Below are 23,129 nucleotides of genomic sequence, written 5' to 3' on the forward strand. Positions count from 1 at the left end.
TCCGGACCATTTGTCCAGCAGATCCCACTGAAAAGTTCGTGCGTGGAATCTGCCGAATGGGATTGCTTCGTAAGAAGCCACCATCTTTCCCAGGACTCTTGTGCATTGATGCACAGACACTTTTCCTGGTTTTTGGAGGTTCCTGACAAGTTCGGATAACTCCCTGGCTTTCTCCTCCGGAAGAAACACCTTTTTCTGAACCGTGTCCAGAATCATTCCCAGGAACAGCAGACGTGTTGTCGGGGTCAACTGAGATTTTGGGAAATTCAGAATCCACCCGTGTTGTTGCAGCACTACTTGGGTTAGTGCTACTCCGTCCTCCAGCTGTTCTCTGGACCTTGCCCTTATCAGGAGATCGTCCAAGTAAGGGATAATTAATACGCCTTTTCTTCGTAGAAGAAACATCATTTCGGCCATTACCTTGGTAAAGACCCGAGGTGCCGTGGACAATCCAAACGGCAGCGTCTGAAACTGATAATGACAGTTTTGCACCACGAACCTGAGGTACCCTTGATGTGAAGGGCAAATTGGGACATGCAGGTAAGCATCCTTGATGTCCAGGGACACCATAAAGTCCCCTTTTCCAGATTCGCTATCACTGCTCTGAGTGACTCCATCTTGAACTTGAATTTTTGTATGTACAGGTTCAAAGATTTCAGATTTAGAATAGGTCTTACCGAGCCGTCCGGCTTCGGTACCACAAATAGTGTGGAATAATACCCCTTTCCCTGTTGTAGGAGGGGTACCTTGACTATCACCTGCTGAGAATACAGCTTGTGAATGGCTTCCAATACCGTCGCCCTGTCTGAGGGAGACGTTGGCAGAGCAGACTTTAGGAACCGGCGAGGGGGAGACTTCTCGAATTCCAACCTGTAACCCTGAGATATTATCTGCAGGATCCAGGGGTCCACCTGTGAGCAAGCCCACTGCGCGCTGAAATTCTTGAGTCGACCCCCCACCATTTCTGAGTCCGCTTGTAAAGCCCCAGCGTCATGCTGAGGGCTTTGCAGAACCCGCGGAGGGCTTCTGTTCCTGGGAAGGAGCTGCTTGCTGCCCTCTCTTACCCTTTCCTCTGCCTCGGGGCAGATATGACTGTCCTTTTGCCCGCTTGTTCTTATAGGACCGAAAGGACTGCGGCTGAAAAGACGGTGTCTTTTTTTGTTGGGAGGGGGTCTGAGGTAAAAAGGTGGATTTCCCGGCCGTTGCCGTGGTCACCAGATCCGATAGACCGACGCCAAATAATTCCTCCCCTTTATACGGCAATACTTCCATATGCCGTTTGGAATCCGCATCACCTGACCACTGTCGTGTCCATAAACTTCTTCTGGCAGATATGGACATCGCACTTACTCTCGATGCCAGAGTGCAAATATCCCTCTGAGCATCTCGCATATAAAGAAAAGCATCCTTTAATTGCTCTAAAGTCTGTAAAATACTGTCCCTATCCAGGGTATCAATATTTTCAGTCAGGGAATCCGACCAGATCACCCCAGCACTGCACATCCAGGCTGAGGCGATGGCTGGTCGCAGTATAACACCAGTATGTGTGTATATACTTTTTAGGGTAGTTTCCAGCCTCCTATCAGCTGGATCCTTGAGGGCGGCCGTATCAGGAGACGGTAACGCCACTTGTTTTGATAAGCGTGTGAGCGCCTTATCCACCTTAGGGGGTGTTTCCCAGCGCGCCCTAACCTCTGGCGGGAAAGGGTATAATGCCAATAACTTTTTTGAAATTAGCACTTTTCTATCTGGGTTAACCCACGCTTCATCACATACATCATTTAATTTCTCTGATTCAGGAAAAACTACAGGTAGTTTTTTCACCCCCCACATAATACCCCTTTTTGTGGTACTTGCAGTATCAGAGATATGCAAAGCCTCCTTCATTGCCGTGATCATATAACGTGTGGCCCTACTTGAAAATACGTTTGTTTCTTCACCGTCGACACTAGATTCAGTGTCCGTGTCTGGGTCTGTGTCGACCGACTGAGGTAAAGGGCGTTTTACAGCCCCTGACGGTGTCTGAGACGCCTGGGCAGGTACCAACTGGTTTTCCGGCCGTCTCATGTCGTCAACTGATTTTTGTAATGTGCTGACATTATCACGTAATTCCATAAATAAAGCCATCCATTCCGGTGTCGACTCCCTGGGGGGTGACATCACCATTATCGGCAATTGCTCTGCCTCCACACCAACATCGTCCTCATACATGTCGACACACACGTACCGACACACAGCAGACACACAGGGAATGCTCTATTGAAGACAGGACCCCACTAGCCCTTTGGGGAGACAGAGGGAGAGTTTGCCAGCACACACCCAAGCGCTATAATATATATGGGAACAACCTTATATAAGTGTTGTATCCTTATAGCAGCTTAAATATATAAAATATCGCCAAAAAAAGTGCCCCCCCTCTCTGTTTTACCCTGTTTCTGTAGTGCAGTGCAGGGGAGAGTCCTGGGAGCCTTCCTCACAGCGGAGCTGAGCAGGAAAATGGCGCTGTGTGCTGAGGAGAATAAGCCCCGCCCCCTATTCCGGCGGGCTTTTCTCCCGGAGTTTGAGATATCTGGCAGGGGTTAAATACATCCATATAGCCTCAAGGGCTATATGTGATGTATTTTTTTAGCCATAAAAGGTATTATACATTGCTGCCCAGGGCGCCCCCAGCAGCGCCCTGCACCCTCCGTGACCTAATGGTGTGAAGTGTGTGACAACAATGGCGCACAGCTGCAGTGCTGTGCGCTACCTTCATGAAGACTGAAAAGCCTTCTGCCGCCGGTTTCTGGACCTTCAATCTTCAGCATCTGCAAGGGGGGTCGGCGGCGCGGCTCCGGGACGAACCCCAGGGTGAGACCTGTGTTCCGACTCCCTCTGGAGCTAATGGTGTCCAGTAGCCTAAGAAGCCAATCCATCCTGCACGCAGGTGAGTTGAACTTCTCTCCCCTAAGTCCCTCGATGCAGTGAGCCTGTTGCCAGCAGGACTCACTGAAAATAAAAAACCTAAAACTTTTTCTAAGCAGCTCCTTAAGAGAGCCACCTAGATTGCACCCTGCTCGGACGGGCACAAAAACCTAACTGAGGCTTGGAGGAGGGTCATAGGGGGAGGAGCCAGTGCACACCACCTGATCCTAAAGCTTTATTTTTGTGCCCCGTCTCCTGCGGAGCCGCTAATCCCCATGGTCCTGACGGAGTCCCCAGCATCCACTAGGACGTTTAGAGAAAAGTGTGTTCCCTTTATAGCAGCTCAAATATTATAAATATCGCCAATAAGTGCCCCCCCTCTCTGTTTTTACCCTGTTTCTGTAGTGCAGTGCAGGGGAGAGTCCTGGGAGCCTTCCTCGCAGTGGAGCTCGGCAGGAAAATGGCGCTGTGTGCTGAGGAGAATAGGCCCCGCCCCCTTTTCGGCGGGCTTCTTCTCCCGGTTTTTTTGGAACCTGGCAGGGGTTAAATACATCCATATAGCCCCAGGGGCTATATGTGATATATTTTAGCCAGAATAGGTATATTACATTGCTGCCCAGGGCGCCCCCCCCAGCGCCCTGCACCCTCAGTGACCGCTGGTGTGAAGTGTGCGGAGAGCAATGGCGCACAGCTGCAGTGCTGTGCGCTACCTCATGAAGACTGAGACGTCTTCTGCCGCCGGTTTCTGGACCTCTTCTCTATTCGGCATCTGCAAGGGGGTCGGCGGCGCGGCTCCGGTGACCCATCCAGGCTGTACCTGTGATCGTCCCTCTGGAGCTAGTGTCCAGTAGCCTAAGAAGCAAATCCATCCTGCACGCAGGTGAGTTCACTTCTTCTCCCCTAAGTCCCTCGTTGCAGTGAGCCTGTTGCCAGCAGGACTCACTGAAAATAAAAAACCTAACAAACTTTTTCTAAGCAGCTCTTTAGGAGAGCCACCTAGATTGCACCCTGCTCGGACGGGCACAAAAACCTAACTGAGGCTTGGAGGAGGGTCATAGGGGGAGGAGCCAGTACACACCACCTAGTGGTCAAACTTTTAAATTTTGTGCCCTGTCTCCTGCGGAGCCGCTATTCCCCATGGTCCTGACGGAGTCCCAGCATCCACTAGGACGTCAGAGAAATATTTTTTTTTCCCTTTTTTTTTTTTTTTTTTTTTACTAATATCATTTTGGATAGGGTTAAAGTCATGTTCTTCACCTAATAAAACTCATTAAAAAAAAACACGACAATTTCGGAGCGGTTTTCGGCGAAATAAATAGTCAGTTAAGTGGTTAAGAAACTTCAAATAGCTAAAACATTCTGTCGGCCATGAACTTACAGCGGTTATCAGGGCCACTTTCCAACTGACAGATGCTAGCTCCTCCTTACCGTGCTGATCCCGGCTCCAGTGTAGATCACCATATTCTTTGCTCCACGCACAGCTTCAGCCAACTCTAGAACTTTCTCTTGAAGTAATCCAGCTGCATCCACAACCTGAATAGGCAATACACAGTAATTTAACAGAAGCGTTATCCATTATATTACTAACAACGGCCAGTACGTCAAGCAATAACATTCGCTAGTCACATTCAGTATTGGTAAAACACCATCAGAACCCACCAGGCCTTGTTTTAGTTCACAAAAAAACAAATTAATTCTGAAAAAAATTACAGACTAAAAATAGCTGGGCTGCAAGGTTGAAACAATAGGAACACAGTCCTTTGCAAACTATCATTCTAGGAAAAATCTAGACAAGGGCGCCAATTCAGACCTGATCGCTGCTGTGCGTGTTCGCACAGCAGCGATCAGGTCTGCAGTGCGCCGGCGAATGGCAGACAGCCGATGGCTGTCTTAGCCCTGCGATCGCCTCTGCCTGACTACCATTGCCCACCCTCCAAGTGACGTATCCAGGTGACTGCGATCGCCCACCCTCCAAGTGACGTATCCAGGTGACTGCCATCGCCCACCCTTCAAGTGACGTATCCAGGTGACTGCCATCGCCCACCCTCCAAGTGACGTATCCTGGTGACTGCCATCGCCCACCCTCCAAGTGACGTATCCTGGTGACTGCCATCGCCCACCCTCCAAGTGACGTATCCTGGTGACTGCCATCGCCCACCCTCCAAGTGACGTATCCTGGTGACTGCCATCGCCCACCCTCCAAGTGACGTATCCAGGTGACTGCCATCACTCGCCCTCCCAGTGACGTATCCAGGTGACTGCCATCACTCGCCCTCCCAGTGACGTATCCAGGTGACTGCTATCCCCCAAGTACCTAGTGACTACCAGTAACATATCTATTGTCACAGCCTTTAACCTTCCACCCAGTTATGTATCCATGCAACTGACATCATGCACTCTACCAGGGGTTCATCATGCACCCTATCATCATATCCTATCATCATAACTCAGGCTCCCAGTGGCTACTAGTTCAGTATACATGGAGACTGCCATCATCAACCCTCCCAGTGGCTATCTTAATGTTTCTATGTCACTGCCGTTACCAACCTTCTAAGTACCCAAGAGTCACACTTCCATGGTGACTGACATCACTCATCCACCCACACAGTGGCTACCAGTAACATGGGGACTGCCTGTGGCGAGATCAAGAATATCAGCTATTGAGAGCAAACATTTAGCCCACTGGAGTTCCCCTTCTCACCATCTGGTGTAATAATAAGTGTACTATTATTGCAGTCAGTATTTAAGTGTGTGTACTGTAATATATTGTATGTATTCTTAAATGATGCCTACATTGCTATTTGAATTTCCCTCTGTCCTGTTGGAGAGGCGATATTAGCAGGCCAAGCTTGTCTGATTAGACATGCTGGAGCCAGGTTGTGCATGGCAACCATGACAAAGGCTGGTGGATGTCTCAGGACCAATCCTGGTGTAGCAAGTCTCCACGATACCAGGAAGATTAAAAAGGTAGAGTTGCAGTGCAACATTTTGCTGCATATAACTTGCTCAGCGCTGACCCAGAATCACTAATCCAGGAGGACTGGACTCCAGGTGGTAAGGATTGGTTGTGCAAGACAGCCACAGAGAAATAACAATTGGCTGTCAGAGGATTGAGAAGATTATGTGGACTTTGTTATCTTTGAGCATGCACTAACAGCAAAAAGCCATTTGATCTAGTCCCTATCACATGAACACAGGAGTGAAGAGTGTGGCTCAGCAGCTGGTACTATACAGCCAAGTGATTGAGACATAGACGTCGGTGACATACAGGAGTGTGAATTTTGCAGTGTGATGAACAATCTAGTATGGTCTGTTGTGCGCCTTAATAAAAAAACAATTTTTTTTTATAGATAATAGCAGGCCGTATCTTGCACCCACTAATCATTTATTTAAAAAACACTGAGGTACTAGGAAGGCCAAAAGTGACACATGTAGACAGATTCATTACACTGTGCGGGTTTGGTATGGGATGCCAGCTGTCAAAATCCTGACAGCGGCATCTTGCCCGCCAGTATGCTGGCAGCAGGAGAGAGATATGAGTCCCCTGAGCCACGCTGCGGGCTCGGTGACTTGCCACAGGATCTATTCCTACTCTATGGATGTCGTTGACACCCACGAGTGGGAATAGCCCTGTTGCTCCAGGATTCCGGAATCGGTATTCTGATCACCGGGATCCCAGCAGCCAGTAAAATAAATGCATCCCCTCTCTGGGGGTTACAGTATGTAGTTCCACTAGAACGGTCGCTGTGTGCACTGAGACTATCCACCTTTGCTGACTTTCTGTCACACCCCATAGAGATGCGCAAGAATCAGTGAACATGGTCTTAACTTGATGTTAAAGCACGCAGCTGGACAGTGGGGTGATATCCAGTGGCAGATTTATGAGAACTGAATCAGCTCCATAAGGTCTGACCTGTAAGCAGAGGCGAAGAGCTAAATAATATCCCTGTATCCTGACAATGCCATCAACTACCCTCCCTGTGGCTGACAGCAATGTATCCACAGCTACCGGATGACCCTCAACCTGGCTCAGTTACTAGTGATGTTTCCATGGCAATTGCCAGCAACCTTCATGGTGACAGACATCCATTTATCCTGCCTTTATGCTGACTACCAATGACATATCCATGGTGACTACAATCACCCACAGTGACGGGCACAGCCCTCCCGCTTGGTGACCATCATCACCCACCTCCTGCTCCCGGTAGCGCAGCCGCTCCCTCCGCTGCCGCTGCTTCTCCAGCTCCTGCACCAGCTCCGCACAGCTCTCCAGCAGCCCCCGCTCCCCGGGACTCCGCTCAGCTGCGGGCTTGTACAGTATCCGCGAAATCTGCAGAGAGACGGAGAGTTACCGGTGCCGTTCCCCGCTCCTATATGCCGCAGCCTCTCCGCTCTCCCGCGTTACCTGTCTCCGCCGCTCCCGGTGCTGCTCACGCCGCACAATTTCTTCTCGGGCTTCCGCTTTCCGTTCCGCACGTCCCATTGTACCGGCAACTTTCTTGTGACTGAGAACGACTTCCGCTTCCGCGAGGTAGCGGCACAGGAAGTGACGACCATATGGGCAGTCACGTGATACCCGCCGCACAACACGTTTCCGACTCTGATATTTCATGGTTGTGTTCAGCTTAGTTCCCCTTCGCCGTAAGGACCCGGGCGTAACGTGACGTGACAGTGAGGGTTGAAGTGCTTTTATGCCCTTTAACTTTTTTTTGTCCCAAATCTGGTTAAGTTTTAAGTATTTTCTTGTTGTTTTGCATTTTGTACCTTCGCGGGCTTGCTTCACTTCCCATGCTTCCAACCTGGGGGCTCACTCCGCTTCACCAGCCATATGTTACCATACCTCCCAACATGACACTCTCCAGGAGGGACAGACTGTTCTGCTTCTGGACTTTTTTCTTAAATTATTATTGCCAGCACCTGTATTGAACAGGTTAATGGATAAGAAAAGGTGTTTCAGCACAAGTGCCGGCAATCATAAATTAAGAGGGAAGTCCAGGAGCAGAGCATTCTGTCCCTCCTGGAGAGGGTCATGTTGGGAGGTATGACTGTTACTATTCCTAGTAGTGGATTATGTTGCCTCAGTGCCTGAGAGGAAGGAAAGGCATTGCCTACTTTTGAAAAGTAGTTTTAGGGAGATTACGGATCGCACTCTGCTCCGCGTGGCGCGCCATTGAGGGGACGTCACATTGCACCCAAGGGGCGTGTCTATCTCCACCTATGGGGGTATCTACTGTCAATCAGGGGTGTGTCCTGCAGTGTCAGGTGAAAACCAAACTACAAAGCTCAGTACTGGCTACACACTGACATCACAGCTACATTACACAGCAGGGCTACATACTGACATCACACTAACGTTACATAACAGGGCTGCACAATTACATCACAGCTACATTACATGGCTACACACTGACATATCAACATTACACTGGAGGGCTACACATTGACATCACACCTACATTACAAAGCAGAGCTACACATTGACATTACACAGCAGAGCATAATATTGACATCACACCTACATTACACAGCAGAGCATAATACTGACATCACACCTACAGTACACAGCAGAGCATAATACTGACATCACACCTACAGTACACAGCAGAGCATAACACTGACATCACACCTACATTACACAGCAGAGCATACTACTGACATCACACCTACATTACACAATTACACAGCAGAGCATAATACTGACATCACACATCATACACATACAGTATATGTGACATATACATTTGACAGACTTTAATCCAGCCCTGGTAATAACTGCTAAGTTTCAAATTTTAATGTTCTTACATTGTTTACATGCCACATTGGGGAGGGGAGTGTAATACCCCTTTCACACCAGCCAAAATTTCCCGGGTTAATGCACATGAACGCGCATCAACCCGGGAAATTTCTCAGTGTGAAAGGGTACAGGGTCAAAATCCCGGGATTCCTGCCCTGGCATTTCAGCCCTGCTATCTTCCAGGGTTGGTCCCGGGATCTTCCCGGGAACCTGGTCAGTGTGAACGGGAGCCGGGTCAATATGCCCCGGCTCCCGTTCACTCTCTATGTAGCAGGCGGCGCTTAGAGATCATGTGATCTCTTGCGCCACCCCCGCCGCGTCACCGCTGACTGCAGTATGCAAGGGGTCTTACCCGGGAATGCCCCTGTATGATCCCGGGACCGTATTCCCAGGTAAGACCCGCAGTTTTAGGTATGAAAGGGGTATTAGAGATCTTTTCCAGTGTCAGGGAGAGGGTGGTTAAGAGAAAGTGAGGAAATGAGAGGGGGAGAGCGAGAAAGTGTCAGGGTGAAAGAGGGGGGTGAGAGCAAGAGAGCGGATGTCAAGGAAAGTGAGGGAATGACAGAAAGTGAGAGGAGAGAGCGAGAGTATCATGGAGAGAGGGATGAGAGAGTGAGTGTGTCAGGGATAGAAAGAGAGGGAGAGAGAGAGGGTGACATTGATAGAGAAGAGGGTGTCAGGGATAGAGAGAGGGGGGGTGAGAGAGGGTGTCATTGATAGAGAGGGTGATTAGAGAGAGAGGGTATCAGGGATAGAAAGAGAGGAGGGTGTGAGAGAGAGGTTGCCCGGGATAGAAAGTGGGGGAAGGGGGGTGAGAGGGTGTCAGGGATAGAGAGAGGGGGATGGGGGGTATGAGTGAAGTGAGTGAGAGGGTGTCAGGGATAGAGAGAGGGGGATGAGAGAGAGAAGGAAAATAAAAAGGGATGAAAGAAACGGTGTCAGGGATAAAGAGAGGGAGGCAGAAAGGGTGACAGGAATAGCGAGAGAGGGGATGAGAGATGGTGTCAGGGATAGAGGGAGAGAGTGTCAGGGTTAGAGAGGGAAGAGAGAAAGGGGGGTGAGAGATAGAGATGGTGTCAGAGGTAGGGAGAGAGGGAATAGAGAGATGGTGTCAGGGATAAAGAGGGAAGAGAGAGAGGGTGTCAGGGATAGAGAGTGAGGGGGGTGAGAGAGGGGGGTGTCAGAGAGAGATCTGAAGGCAGATCTTCTTTCCAACCACCCCCCCAACTCCAACAGGAATCAGGTCCTGCAGCAGAGAACACTAACCAGGCAACACGGAGGTGGTTGTGGGGAGTAGGCGGCATCAGACTTCAGCAGCCAGGTCATGCCCATGCTGGAGTCACGCGCTGGGAGAGGGGACAGCAATGAAGAATGTACTGCTTCCACACTCCAGCCAGCAGCCCTCACCTAATTGACACCGCCGGAGTCGGGACCCTGTGAGGAGAGAGAGAGAGCGCATGAGAGGGGAACCTGTGTGGGGAGTGGGCATTGGGGGTGCCGTAGATGGGGGAGGGGGATGTGAGTAGGGACAGAGCATGAGAGGAGAACCTGTGTGGGGAGGGGGCGTTGGTGGTGCTCTGGATGGGAGGGAGGGCTGTGAGGAGAAAGTGAGCAGAAGGGAACCTGGGTGGGGTGGAGAGGGGGGGTTGGGGGTGCCGTGGAGGGGGATGTGATGAGAAAGTGAGCAGGAGTGAGGAACTTGTGTGGGGGAGGGGGGGCAGTGGATGAGGGAGGGGGTTGTGTGGAGAGAGTGAGCAGCAGAGGGGAACCTGTGTGGGGAGGGGGGTCAGGGGCGCTGTGCATAGGGGAGGTGGATGTATGGAAAGAGTGAGCAGGTGGGGAATCTCTGTGGGGGAGAGGGGGTTGGGGGTGCCGCAGATGGGGAAGGTGGAAGTTTGCAGCTGTGAGGGGAGAAAGTGAAAGCCTAAGGAAACAAGCCACTCTGCAAACAGAGCCTGCCCTGCTGGATAATGGGACCGCTGTGGCTCTGCTACGTGTGACTGTTGTGCTGGGCATGCTGTCACAGTGGATGCAGTCGGGGACTGGTGGCTTGAGGAGCTTCTGGTTCCAGATTCAAGGACAGGCTCCTCCAAGCTGCGGAGTCTTTGTAGCTGCTGGTGCGCTATCTGGAAAGCATGGTGAGTGATGTATTACGGGAGAGGGGCCACATGCTGCGTTCCTTCCCACAGTCCTACCAGCCCTGCCCCAGTGAATTCTGTACTTGCGGATGCTCAGTGCATATTCTATGGGGGGAGGGGGCGCACACTGTGAAATCCGGGCGCTGCACTTCAGTTTGGGAGGATAGGCAAGTCTGACCCAGCAGCCTCCCTAACACCCATTATGCCCCAACCCTGCACCCAGCAATCTCCCTTAAACCAATATGCCCCAGTACTGCACCTAGCAACCTCCCTCACACCCAGCCTGGCACCCAGTAACCTAACCTCCATGAAACATATATACCCCTGCCCAGTGGCGGAAGTTCGTCCCAGTTGCCCGGAGGCAAGATAAATAATGGTGCCCCCCCTATTTCCTATATTAAGATAAATAAATGTATGTGTGTGTGTGTGTGTGTGTGTGTGTGTGTGTGTGTGTGTGTGTGTGTGTGTGTGTGTGTGTGTGTGTGTGTGTGTGTGTGTGTGTGTGTGTGTGTGTGTAGTGTTCTGAAAAAATTTATATACTGTATTTACACATTTAATTGTCTTTTATTTTAAATCACACAATTCTTAGCAGTCATTCCGAGGATTAGAACCCATGACCTGTTACACTGACAGCAGACACTTTACTGATGGAGCTATTTGCTCCTGTACAGGAAGCATGAGAATTCTAACTATATGAATTTACGTGTAATTGTCAGAGAAGTATCTACATATAGTTAAAATTCTCATTTCTCTAATGTCCTAGTGGATGCTGGGGACTCCGTAAGGACCATGGGGAATAGACGGGCTCCGCAGGAGGCATGGGCACTTTAAGAAAGAATTTGGATTCTGGTGTGCTCTGGCTCCTCCCTCTATGTCCCTCCTCCAGACCTCAGTTTGAATATGTGCCCGGACGAGCTGGGTGCTGTTTAGTGAGCTCTCCTGAGCTTGCTATAAGAAAGTATTTTGTTAGGTTTTTTTATTTTCAGGGAGCTCTGCTGGCAACAGACTCCCTGCATCGTGGAGGGGAGAGAAGCAGTCCTACTCTCTGAAGCTAGGTCCTGCTTCTTAGGCTACTGGACACCATTAGCTCCAGAGGGATCGTACACAGGATCTCACCCTCGTCGTCCGATCCCAGAGCCGCGCCGCCGTCCCCCTCGCAGAGCCGTAAGACAGAAGCCGGGTGAAAGAAGCAAGAAGACTTCGAAATCGGCGGCAGAAGACTCCAGTCTTCACATGAGATAGCGCACAGCACTGCAGCTGTGCGCCATTGCTCCCACAATACACCCACATACTCCGGTCACTGTAACAATGCAGGGCGCAGGGGGGGGGGGGGCGCCCTGGGCAGCAATTAGAGACCTCTTTGGCAAAAGTTTGCATATGTACAGTTGGGCACTGTATATATGTATGAGCCCCCGCCAAAATTGTACATGAAAGCGGGACAGAAGCCCGCCATCGAGGGGGCGGGGTTTCTTCCTCAGCACTCACCAGCGCCATGTTTTTTCTCCACAGCACCGCTGAGAGGAAGCTCCCCAGCCTCTCCCCTGCAGTTACACGGTAGAAGAGGGTAAAAAGAGAGGGGGGGGGGCACATAATTAGGTGCAAAAATCAATATAAACAGCAGCTACTGGGTTAACATTAAGTTACTGTGTTATTCCTGGGTTAATAGCGCTGGGGTGTGTGCTGGAATACTCTCTCTCTGTCTCTCCAAAGGGCCTTATGGGGTAATTGTCTTCAGATGAGCATTCCCTGAGTGTGTGGTGTGTCGGTACGTGTGTGTCGACATGTCTGAGGTAAAAGGCTCCCCTAAGGAGGAGATGGAGCAAATATGTGTGTGAGAGGGTGTCTCCGTCGACAACGCCGACACCTGTTTGGATATGTGTAATTAGTGCTAAGGTGAATTTATTGCACAAAAGATTAGAGAACAGACAGGAAATCTACCCATGTCTGTCCCTATGTTGCAGAGACCTTCAGAGTCTCTCAATGCTCACTATCCAAAATAATATACACTGATATCGACACGGAGTCTGACTCCAGTGTCGACTACGATAATGCAAAATTACAGCCAAAATGGCAGAAAAGTATTCAATATATGATTATTGTGATAAAAGATGATTTGCATATCACTGATGACTCATCTGTCCCTGACACAAGGGTACACATGTTTAAGGGGAAGAAAGCTGAGGTAAATTTCCCTCCTCTCATGATGAAAAAGAGCGGGAATCTCCAGACAAGAGACTGCAGTTTCCCACAAAGAATTCTCAGGGAGTATCCTTTCCCCACTAGGGCCAGGATACGATGGGAATCTTCCCCTAGGGTGTCACGTTTGCCCAAAAGGTAGCCCTGACGTAACAGCTATTCTCAGGGATCCTGCAGATAGCGTGCACATTCTGGTACACTACTCAGACCGGCGATTGTGTGGGCGTGGGTTTATAGCGCTGTGGCAGCGTGGACAGGTACCTTATCAGCAGAGTTTGAGACCCTAGTATGTATATATATATATATATATATATATATGTATATATAGAGATATATATATATTAAAGATGCTGTCTTAAGAGATATATATATATATATATATATATATATAAAACATGCCCAAAGAGACATGAGTCTTCTGGGTCCTAGAGTCAAAGCTATGTCGATTTCTGCTTGACGTGTCCTGTAGAATATGCAATGGACAGATGATGCCGACTTAAGAGGCATATGGAAGGCTGAGGATTGTGTGGAGAAGGGTTCTCGGACCTGGTCTCCACAGCTATAGCTGGTAATTCTGATATTTTGCCTTATATTCCTGCACAGCCTAGGAAAGCACGACATTATCAAATGCAGCCTTTCGAACAAAGAAACAAGAAAGTCCGAGGTGCGTCCTTTCTTGCCAGAGGCGGGGGCAGAGGAAAGAAGCTGCACAACACAGCTAGTTCCCAGGAACAGAAGTCCTCCCCGGCCTCTACAAAATCCACCGCATGTCGCTGGGGCTCCACAGGCGGAGCTAGGCCCGGTGGGGGCACGCCTTCGTAAGTTCAGCCACAAGTGGGTTCACTCCCTGTTAGATCCCTGGGCAATAGATATTGTGTCTCAGGGATACAAGCTGGACTTTGAGGAGATGCCCCCTCACCGACGGCCCTGCCGGCTTCCCCCCACGAGAGGGAAACAGTGTTAACTGCAATTCACAAATTGTATCTTCAACAGGTGGTGGTCAAGGTTCCCCTCCTTCAACAAGGAGGGGGTTATTATTCGACCATGTTGTAGTCCCGAAACCAGACGGTTCGGTCAGACCCATATTGAATTTAAAATCCCTGAACATATACCTGAAAAGGTTCAAGTTCAAGATGGAATCGCTAAGAGCGGTCATTGGAAGCCTGAAAGGGGGAGATTTTATGGTGACTCTGGACATAAAGGATGCATACCTTCATGTCCCCATTTATCCACCTCATCAGGCGTACCTCAGAATTGCGGTACGGGATTGTCATTACCAATTTCAGACGTTGCCGTTTGGTCTCTCCACGGCCCCGAGAATATTCACCAAGGTAATGGCAGAAATGATGGTGCTTCTGCGGAAGCAAGGTGTCACTATTATCACGTACTTGGACGATCTCCTCATAAAAGCGAGATCAAGAGAGCAGTTGCTGAACAGCGTATCACTTTCTCTGGAAGTGTAATGGCAACACGGCTGGATTCTTTATATTCCAAAGTCGCAGTTGGTTCCTACAGCTCATCTGCCTCTCCTAGGCATGATCCTAGACACAGACCAGAAAAGGGTTTATCTCCCGATAGAGAGAGCTCAGGAGCTCATTACACTGGTCAGGAATCTATTAAAACCAAAACAGGTGTCAGTGCATCACTGCACTCGAGTCCTGGGAAGGATGGTGGCTTCATACGAGGCCATTCCCTTCGGCAGGTTCCATGCGAGGACCTTCCAATGGGACTTACTGGACAAGTGGTCCGGATCACATCTTCAGATGCATCGGTTAATCACCCTATCCCCCAGGGCCAGGGTGTCTCTCCTGTGGTGGCTGCAGAGTGCTCACCTTCTCGAAGGTCGCAGATTCGGCATACAGGACTGGGTCCTGGTGACCACGGATGCAAGCCCTTCGAGGGTGGGGGGCAGTCACACAGGGAAGAAATTTCCAACAACATCCTGGAACTAAGGGCCATATACAACGCCCTACGTCAAGCGGAGTCCCTGCTTCGCGACCAACCGGTTCTGATTCAGTCAGACAACATCACCGCAGTGGCTCATGTAAACCGCCAAGGCGGCACAAGGAGCAGGGTGGCGATTGTAGAAGCCACCAGAATTCTTCGCTGGGCGGAGAATCGCGTAAGCGCACTGTCAGCAGTGTTCATTCCGGGAGTGGACAACTGGGAAGCAGACTTCCTCAGCAGGCACGACCTCCGCCTGGGAGAGTGGGGACTTCATCAAGAAGTCTTCACGCAGATTGCAAGTCGGTGGGAACTGCCACAGGTGGACATGATGGCATCCCGCCTCAACAAAAAGCTACAGAGATATTGCGCCAGGTCAAGGGACCCTCAGGCGATAGCTGTGGACGCACTGGTGACACCGTGGGTGTTCCAGTCGGTCTATGTATTTCCTCCTCTTCCTCTCATACCCAAGGTGCTGAGAATCATAAGAAAAAGAGGAGTGAGAACAATACTCATTGTTCCGGATTGGCCAAGAAGGACTTGGTATCCAGATCTGCAAGAAATGCTCACAGAGGACCCGTGGCCTCTGCCTCTAAGACAGGACTTGTTGCAACAGGGGTCCTGTCTGTTCCAAGACTTACCGCGGCTGCGTTTGACGGCATGGCGGTTGAACGCCGGATCCTAGCAGAAAAAGGCATTCCGGATGAAGTTATTCCTACGCTGATAAAGGCTAGGAAGGATGTGACAGCTCAACATTATCACCGTATATGGCGAAAATATGTGGCTTGGTGTGAGGCCAGGAATGCCCCTACGGAGGAATTCCAGCTGGGCCGTTTCCTTCACTTCCTACAGTCGGGAGTGACTTTGGGCCTAAAATTGGGTTCTATTAAGGTCCAGATTTCGGCCCTATCCATTTTTTTTTCAAAAAGAACTGGCTTCTCTGCCTGAAGTTCAGACGTTTGTAAAGGGAGTGCTGCATATTCAGCCCCCTTTTGTGCCTCCAGTGGCACCTTGGGTTCTTAACGTGGTGTTGAGTTTCCTGAAATCACACTGGTTTGAACCACTTAAGACGGTGGAATTGAAATATCTCACGTGGAAGGTGGTCATGCTATTAGCCTTGGCTTCGGCTAGGCGTGTGTCAGAATTGGCGGCTTTGTCACATAAAAGCCCTTATCTGGTTTTCCATGCGGATAGAGCAGAATTGCGGACCCGCCCACAATTTCTGCCGAAAGTGGTTTCATCCTTTCATATCAACCAACCTATCGTGGTGCCTGTGGCTGCTACTGACTTGGAGGATTCCGAGTCACTGGATGTGGTCAGGGCTTTGAAGGTTTATGTAGCCAGAACGGCTAAGGTCAGGAAAACAGAATCTTTGTTTATCCTGTATGCTTCCAACAAGCTTTGGGCACCTGCTTCAAAGCAAACTATTGCTCGCTGGATCTGTAACACGATTCAGCAGGCTCATTCTGCGGCAGGGTTGCCGCTGCCTAAATCAGTTAAGGCCCATTCCACAAGGAAGGTGGGCTCTTCTTGTGCGGCTGCCCGAGGGGTCTCGGCATTACAGCTTTGCCGAGCGGCTACTTGGTCAGGTTCAAACACTTTTGCAAAGTTCTATAAGTTTGATACCCTGGCTGAGGAGGACCTTGTGTTTGCTCAATCGGTGCTGCAGAGTCATCCGCACTCTCCCGCCCGTTTGGGAGCTTTGGTATAATCCCCATGGTCCTTACGGAGTCCCCAGCATCCACTAGGACGTTAGAGAAAATAAGATTTTACTTACCGGTAAATCTATTTCTCGTAGTCCGTAGTGGATGCTGGGCGCTCGTCCCAAGTGCGGACTCCTTCTGCAATGCTTGTATATAGTTATTGCTTAAATAAGGGTTATGTATAGTTGCATCAGGGTTGATCTGATGCTCTGTTGTTGTTCATACTGTTAACTGGGTAAAGTTATCACAAGTTATACGGTGTGATTGGTGTGGCTGGTATGAGTCTTACCCTGGATTCCCAAAATCCTTTCCTTGTACTGTCAGCTCTTCCGGGCACAGTTTCTCTAACTGAGGTCTGGAGGAGAGACATAGAGGGAGGAGCCAGAGCACACCAGAATCCAAATTCTTTCTTAAAGTGCCCATGTCTCCTGCGGAGCCCGTCTATTCCCCATGGTCCTTACGGAGTCCCCAGCATCCACTATGGACTACGAGAAATAGATTTACCGGTAAGTAAAATCTTATTATTTCCTACAAATAGCTCCACTAGCAAGGTGTCTGCTTCCAGTGTAATAGGTCGTGGTTTCTAATCTTGGGTGTGACCCTTGTAAAATGTGTACCTACAGTATAATGAAAAGGATGTGATTTGTAAGGTGCAGGGACCAGTGAATAGGTTGGCCACTGAAAAGACAGCAACAGATATCAATTAACTTAATTCAATGGTGTCACAGAATGGGAGGAGAGGTGCCCCCTTCAGAGCAGGAGCCCGACGGCAGATGACTCCGTTGACTCCCAGAGTTCTGCCCCTGCCCCAGTCACCTCACCCTCTCTCTGCCTGAGTCCAGCTCTGACTGACTTGGAGCTGGAGGGGGCGGGGCTACAAGCCGGAGTGTGAGAGAAGAGCAGACACAGCAGCTATGATGTCCTGATTCCTGGGGCCTGGCTGGGGCTGCATGGAGGAAGCCTGGAGGCTGTCCCTGCTCTGGCAGCCGAAGGAAAGGCTGTCCTGGTGAGTACAGACACCCCCTCCTCTCCTTACCTACTGGGGAATGTCAGGGCTCCAGGGAACAACCTTGAGGGAGGCAAGGACATCCTTCCTTTCACTGCCGTCTGCTACATGCTGAGCCAGACCCCGCCGCTGCTGTTGTCTCCTCCTCCACGGACTGCCCTGCCCCGGCTCTCTCTGCAGAACGGCCACCGCTACTGACAACCCGCGGTGGCCGGCGTTTAGGTAACATGATGTCAAGCGTCACGATTGTAAGCTTGCGAGCAGGACCTTCCTACATCTATGACTGTTATCACCCAGTTTGTTATATCATTGTTATTTCCAATTGTAAAGCGCAACGGAATTTGCTGCGCTATATAAGAAACTGTTAATAAATAAATAAATAAAATCATGCCACCCTCAGACATTTTTGCACTCGCGCATGTGCAGTGCGGATTTTTCGCGGCGAGACCGCAAAATCCGGGAGGAAAAGCAGGGTTTGCGGGGCAGCGGGAGGCTTTATTAAAAAATGGGAGCCTCCCGCTAAATGCGGGAGGTCAGGCAAGCATGAGGAAAGGTCCTTCTGGCGAAGGAGATTTAGGCACTGCCCTGTATGTGTTGGGATTTGAAAACTTGCAGTCAGGATGTCGGTAGTCAGAATACCAATTTCTCCGGCAGGGTCCACAGGTTATCCACAGGATAACAATGGGATATGATGGAGCAGCAGCGGATTGGCACCAAACGATCAAAAGCTTTCCGGCCTCCCAGGATGCAACGGGCCCGTCCATATATCCCGCCCACTGGCTCAGGCAAATCAGTTTTTTGTTTGGTGCGGCAGGAGCCGGACCATGGTCAGGGCTGCTGTTTCCTTAGCAGCCCCAAGCTTTCTTATTTTATTTTTATAGTCTTACTATTTTTTGAGTGATCTTTCTGAACAGCGTCTTATACGCATATTGGAAAGAGTCGCTCCAACAACTCTCCGCCGGGTCGCGACAATGCTTACCCACGAGTACAATGCTGTTTCGGCGGGCTTCTGTGTTGGATATACTAGCAGGTCCATCAGAAGTTACCAGGCTGTGGCCGGAGCACGGAGAGAAGGTAAGGCATCGGTTCCGCTTAGTAGATGGAATATGGACACAGCTGCACTGTTTTGCAGGGAGACTACCAAACAGTAGCTGACGCGCCGCCTCCACGGGTGCTCCAGTGCAAGGCCTTAGGGATCAGAGGCTCCAGGAATAGCAGGAGGCCGCGATCCCTAGAGTTGATGTCAGCAGTGGGGAGTCAGATGCTCTCCTGGTTGCCCCTCCCTCCGGTTCATGACCAGTTTCCGCCAAGTCTCCCACCATGAACTGATTCCTCGCTTCCGTCTCAGATGCTACCAGAGGGAACTCGGTCGCAGCATAGGCGCTGTGTCAGTGTTCACTAAGCGCTACCACGAGAGATCCGGTCGCAGCATAGACGGCTGTGTGACCACTGCCTCTGTGTTCACTGAACGTTACAGTGAGGAGACTCGGTCGCCGGTGCATCTGTGTTCACTGAGCGTCTGTGTCCGCTATAGGTTCCTGGAGCGGCAGTGTACACTAGTAGCATCTGGATCCACTCAGCGTTCACTAACGTATTGATCGATCACTGGAAGTGAGGTAAGTCTCCCTGTATCCCACTCTACTGAGTACGGGCTATACAGCACTAAATTTCTATCTACTTGTTCAGTATGAATAGTTAAGTTAAGTGCCTATTGCATATAAGTCTGTGTACATTTACTGTGGTTTTCTTCGCATTGCGTCTGAATACGTTAGATCTGTTTATACAGGATTCAGTAAATGTTCGCCTACATACTTTAAAAAGTGTAGTTGATGATGTGCTCATATGACTAATATATAACATGTGACTGACTGCTAGTGTGATTGCTGACTTTAATATATGTTTGTCAGTTGTTTCTTCTGATCCTCAGTGCTGGTGCATAGGTAGTATCAGATTGATATCACTTTAGAGGGTTAAAGTGATTACAGTCACAAATTGTGTAGTACACTGAAAGTGCTGATTATTTATCATGTCTAAGAGCGTCAAAGGTGACGAAGGTACACTTACAGCAACACTCATATCATGTTTGTCTTGCAAAACTGTGTTATCCTCTCAGGATCTGGTCCAGAATAGTTTATGTGCAAATTGTTTTGCTTTTCAGCAGAACATAAGGCAGATCCCTGTACACCATAAGGTACAGATAGATCCACCCTGGGCTATGTTTGCACAGACCTTGTCCAGTACAGCGGAACGGATAATTCCTACAGTTTCTGTACCAGGAATGGGGTATCCATACATGCAGCTCCCTACCTATGGTATACCATTTCCCTCAGCAGCTTCTCAAATTAAACAAGCTGATAAACCGATGGTAAGTAAATCTTCACCTTCACAGGCTACACATGACGATTCATCAGATGATGAAAGCTCTATTTACTTCAGTATACGAAGAGGAGGCGGAAGGTCTCAGCTCAGTAGATATAGCTGAATTAATTAGAGCAATGAAGGTCATTCTATCCTTAGAAGATTCAGCAGAGCCTTTGTTAAAAACCAAGGCACCTGTGTTTAAACATCCCAAGACAGTTAAGACTGAGTTTCCAGGGTCAGACCAGCTGACGGAAATCACGGAAGAGGCTTGGGCAACACCCGACAAAAAATATAGAATTCCCAAAAAATGGGACTCTAATTATTCTTTTCCAGCTGGGGACTGTTTAAAAAGGGAGGTAGCTCCTAAGGTAGATATGCACGTGATTTGATTAGTGCGAAAATCTATATTGCCGTTGCTATCAACATCTTTAAATGATGTCACGGATAGGAGAGTGGATGGTTTTCTAAAAAACATATTTTCCCTGTCTGGAGCTATGGCTTCAGTTTGGATAGCAAAGGCAGTTGCTGCCTGGGCTAATGCATTGGAAAGTGATTTTTCATCAGCTTCTAGAGAGCAAAAATCTTATACAGCCCATATTAAACAAGCTGCAGTATTCTTGGAAGAAGCTGCATTAGATATGGGTACTATTGCTTCTAGGGCATCAGCCTTAACAATAGCTGCTCGCAGAGCAGTTTGGTTATGTACCTGGAAAGCTGATTCAGAATCCAAGAAGGTTTTGGAATCTTTGCCTTTTTCTGTAAATATTCTGTTTGGTAAAGAATTGACAGATATTCTGGAGACAGAAGCAGACTCCAAGAAGGTCCAGTTTCCTTCCACATATAACCCCAAACCTAGGGGTCCGGTTTTCCAGCCCTTTCGGTCTCAGGGAAAACAAAAGGGAAAAAGTGATCGTAAGCAGCCCCAATACAATAAGTTTGGTAAGTCAAAAAAGCATCGGGCTACCAGAGGGCCAGCTTCCAAACCAGAAGATAAGCCATCAGCCTGATGGTGCGGGCCTCCACCTGGGGGATCCCAGGGTGGGGGGCCGACTTCTTCAGTTTGCACACATCTGGCGACAATCTACAACAGATGCCTGGGTGCAAGAAGCAGTATCTCTGGGTTATGTGTTTCCCTTCAAAAAGCATCCTCCTCGAAGGTTCTTCTGCACCAGCCCATCTCGGACAAAGGCCAGGGCTTTGCAAGAAGCAGTTCAGAAATTACTTCAGTCAGGAGTAGTCATTCCAGTACCCCCGGCACAATGGGTACAGGGGTTTTACTCAAACCTATTTTTGGTCCAGAAACCAAATGGGTCATTTCGGCCCATTCTCAATCTCAAAATGCTAAACAAGTATATTTGGGTACCGAGGTTCCACATGGAGACATTACGCTCCATAGTTTTAGCCATGGAGCCAGGGGATTATATGGTAATCCTGGATATTCAGGATGCTTACCTACATGTTCCTATAGCACTGTCCCATCAGTGTTATCTCAGGTTTGCTATCCTCCAGTAGCATTTCCAGTTCTAGGCCCTACCCTTTGGGTTAGCCACAGCCCCCAGAGTATTTGCCAAGATTATGGTGGTTATGGCAGCTTATCTCCGCAAGCAGGGGATAAGAATTTTTCCATACCTCGACGACATTTTAATCCTGGCACAATCACAGGAATTGCTCCTGTGCCATCTCCAACAGACAATAACATGTCTGCAGAGGCACGGGTGGCTCACAAATTGGGCAAAATCATCTTTGGTGCCGTCACAACGGATGACGCACTTGGGGGCTGTACTGGATTCAGGTCTACAGAGAGTATTTTTACCTCGGAACAAGATATCCAAGGTACAGTCAGGAATTCAGGACTTGTTACACAGTCAGAGGGTATCCATTCACGCAGCCATGCGAGTGATGGGGTTGATGGTTTCAACATTTGACATGGTGGAGTATGCACAATTCCACTCGAGACCTCTGCAGCGTCTGATTCTGGTCAGATGGAATGGAGTACATCAGACAATAAAGAAACAGACGATGGTACTTTCAGTAAAGGTAAGAAAGTCATTAGCCTGGTGGCTACAGACATCCCATCTAGACAGGGGAAGACCCTTTTGGATATCAGATTGGGAGATCCTGACAACAGATGCCAGTCTTCAGGGATGGGGAGCAGTGTCCGGAAAATTATGCTTCCAGGGACAATGGACAAGAGAAGAAAGTTGCCTGCCAATAAACCTATTAGAACGTCGGGCCATATACATGGCGCTGATTCAGGCAAAGGACATTCTTCAGGTAAAACCAGTCCAGATCCGCTCGGACAATGCAAGGGCAGTAGCGTACCTCAACCATCAGGGAGGAGCTCACAGCCAAAAAGCAATGAAGGAGGTAAGTTACATACTAAAGTGGGCAGAACTCCATCTTCCAGCCTTGTCCACAGTGTTCGTTCCGGGAGTCCTAACCTGGGAAGCGGACTTTCTCAGTCGACACACCATTCAAGCAAGCGAATGGGCTCTACACCCGGAGGTCTTTCAGACTCTAGTAGACAAATGGGGGTTGCCATAGATCTCATGGCATCCCATCTGAACAACAAAGTGCCCGAAAACAGGTCAAGAACAAAGGATCCCGGAGCGATCTTTGTGGACGCCTTGTCGGTGAAATGGGACTTTCATCTGGCTTATCTATTTCCTCCGATCACCCTGTTACCCAGGGTGGTGAGGAAAATAAAGCAAGGAAAGGGTGCCACGATTCTAATAACTCCGGCTTGGCCCAGAAGGCATTGGTACACAGATCTGCAGAGAAAGTCGATGGATGCTCCATTTCTGCTCCCTCAACGTCCAGATCTACTGATGCAGGGTCCCTGTTATCACAGACATCTGGATCGACTGTCTTTGACGGCATGGCTCTTGAAACCTCTATCCTAAAGTCAAGAGGATTCTCTAAACAGGTAATTCAAACAATGCTCAGAGCAAGGAAACCTTCCTCAGCTCGTATTTATGACCGAATATGACAGTGCTATATTCATTGGTGCAGTGAAGGAGGTATGGACCCGAAATCGTTTAGAGTTTCTAGAGTCCTTGCATTCCTTCAGGCAGGAATGGATA

General features: G+C 49.3%; 1 protein-coding gene across 1 annotated transcript in view; it reads right to left on the reverse strand.

Moving 5' to 3' along the window:
• The window catches only part of SIRT7 (sirtuin 7), a 73,995-nt gene extending 66,246 nt beyond the window's left edge, over positions 1-7,749 (reverse strand). Inside the window, exons 1-3 of the mRNA XM_063961215.1 lie at positions 7,310-7,749; positions 7,097-7,234; positions 4,333-4,437 (exon numbers count right to left, since the gene is read on the reverse strand). Coding sequence (XP_063817285.1) covers positions 4,333-4,437; positions 7,097-7,234; positions 7,310-7,516 — 450 coding nt within the window. The 5' untranslated portion in view covers positions 7,517-7,749. The remainder of the gene's footprint in view (positions 1-4,332; positions 4,438-7,096; positions 7,235-7,309) is intronic.
• Between the last annotated feature and the right edge of the window lie 15,380 nt (positions 7,750-23,129).

Source organism: Pseudophryne corroboree, chromosome 3, assembly GCF_028390025.1.
Source record: "Pseudophryne corroboree isolate aPseCor3 chromosome 3, aPseCor3.hap2, whole genome shotgun sequence".
Taxonomy (NCBI): Eukaryota; Metazoa; Chordata; class Amphibia; order Anura; family Myobatrachidae; genus Pseudophryne; species Pseudophryne corroboree.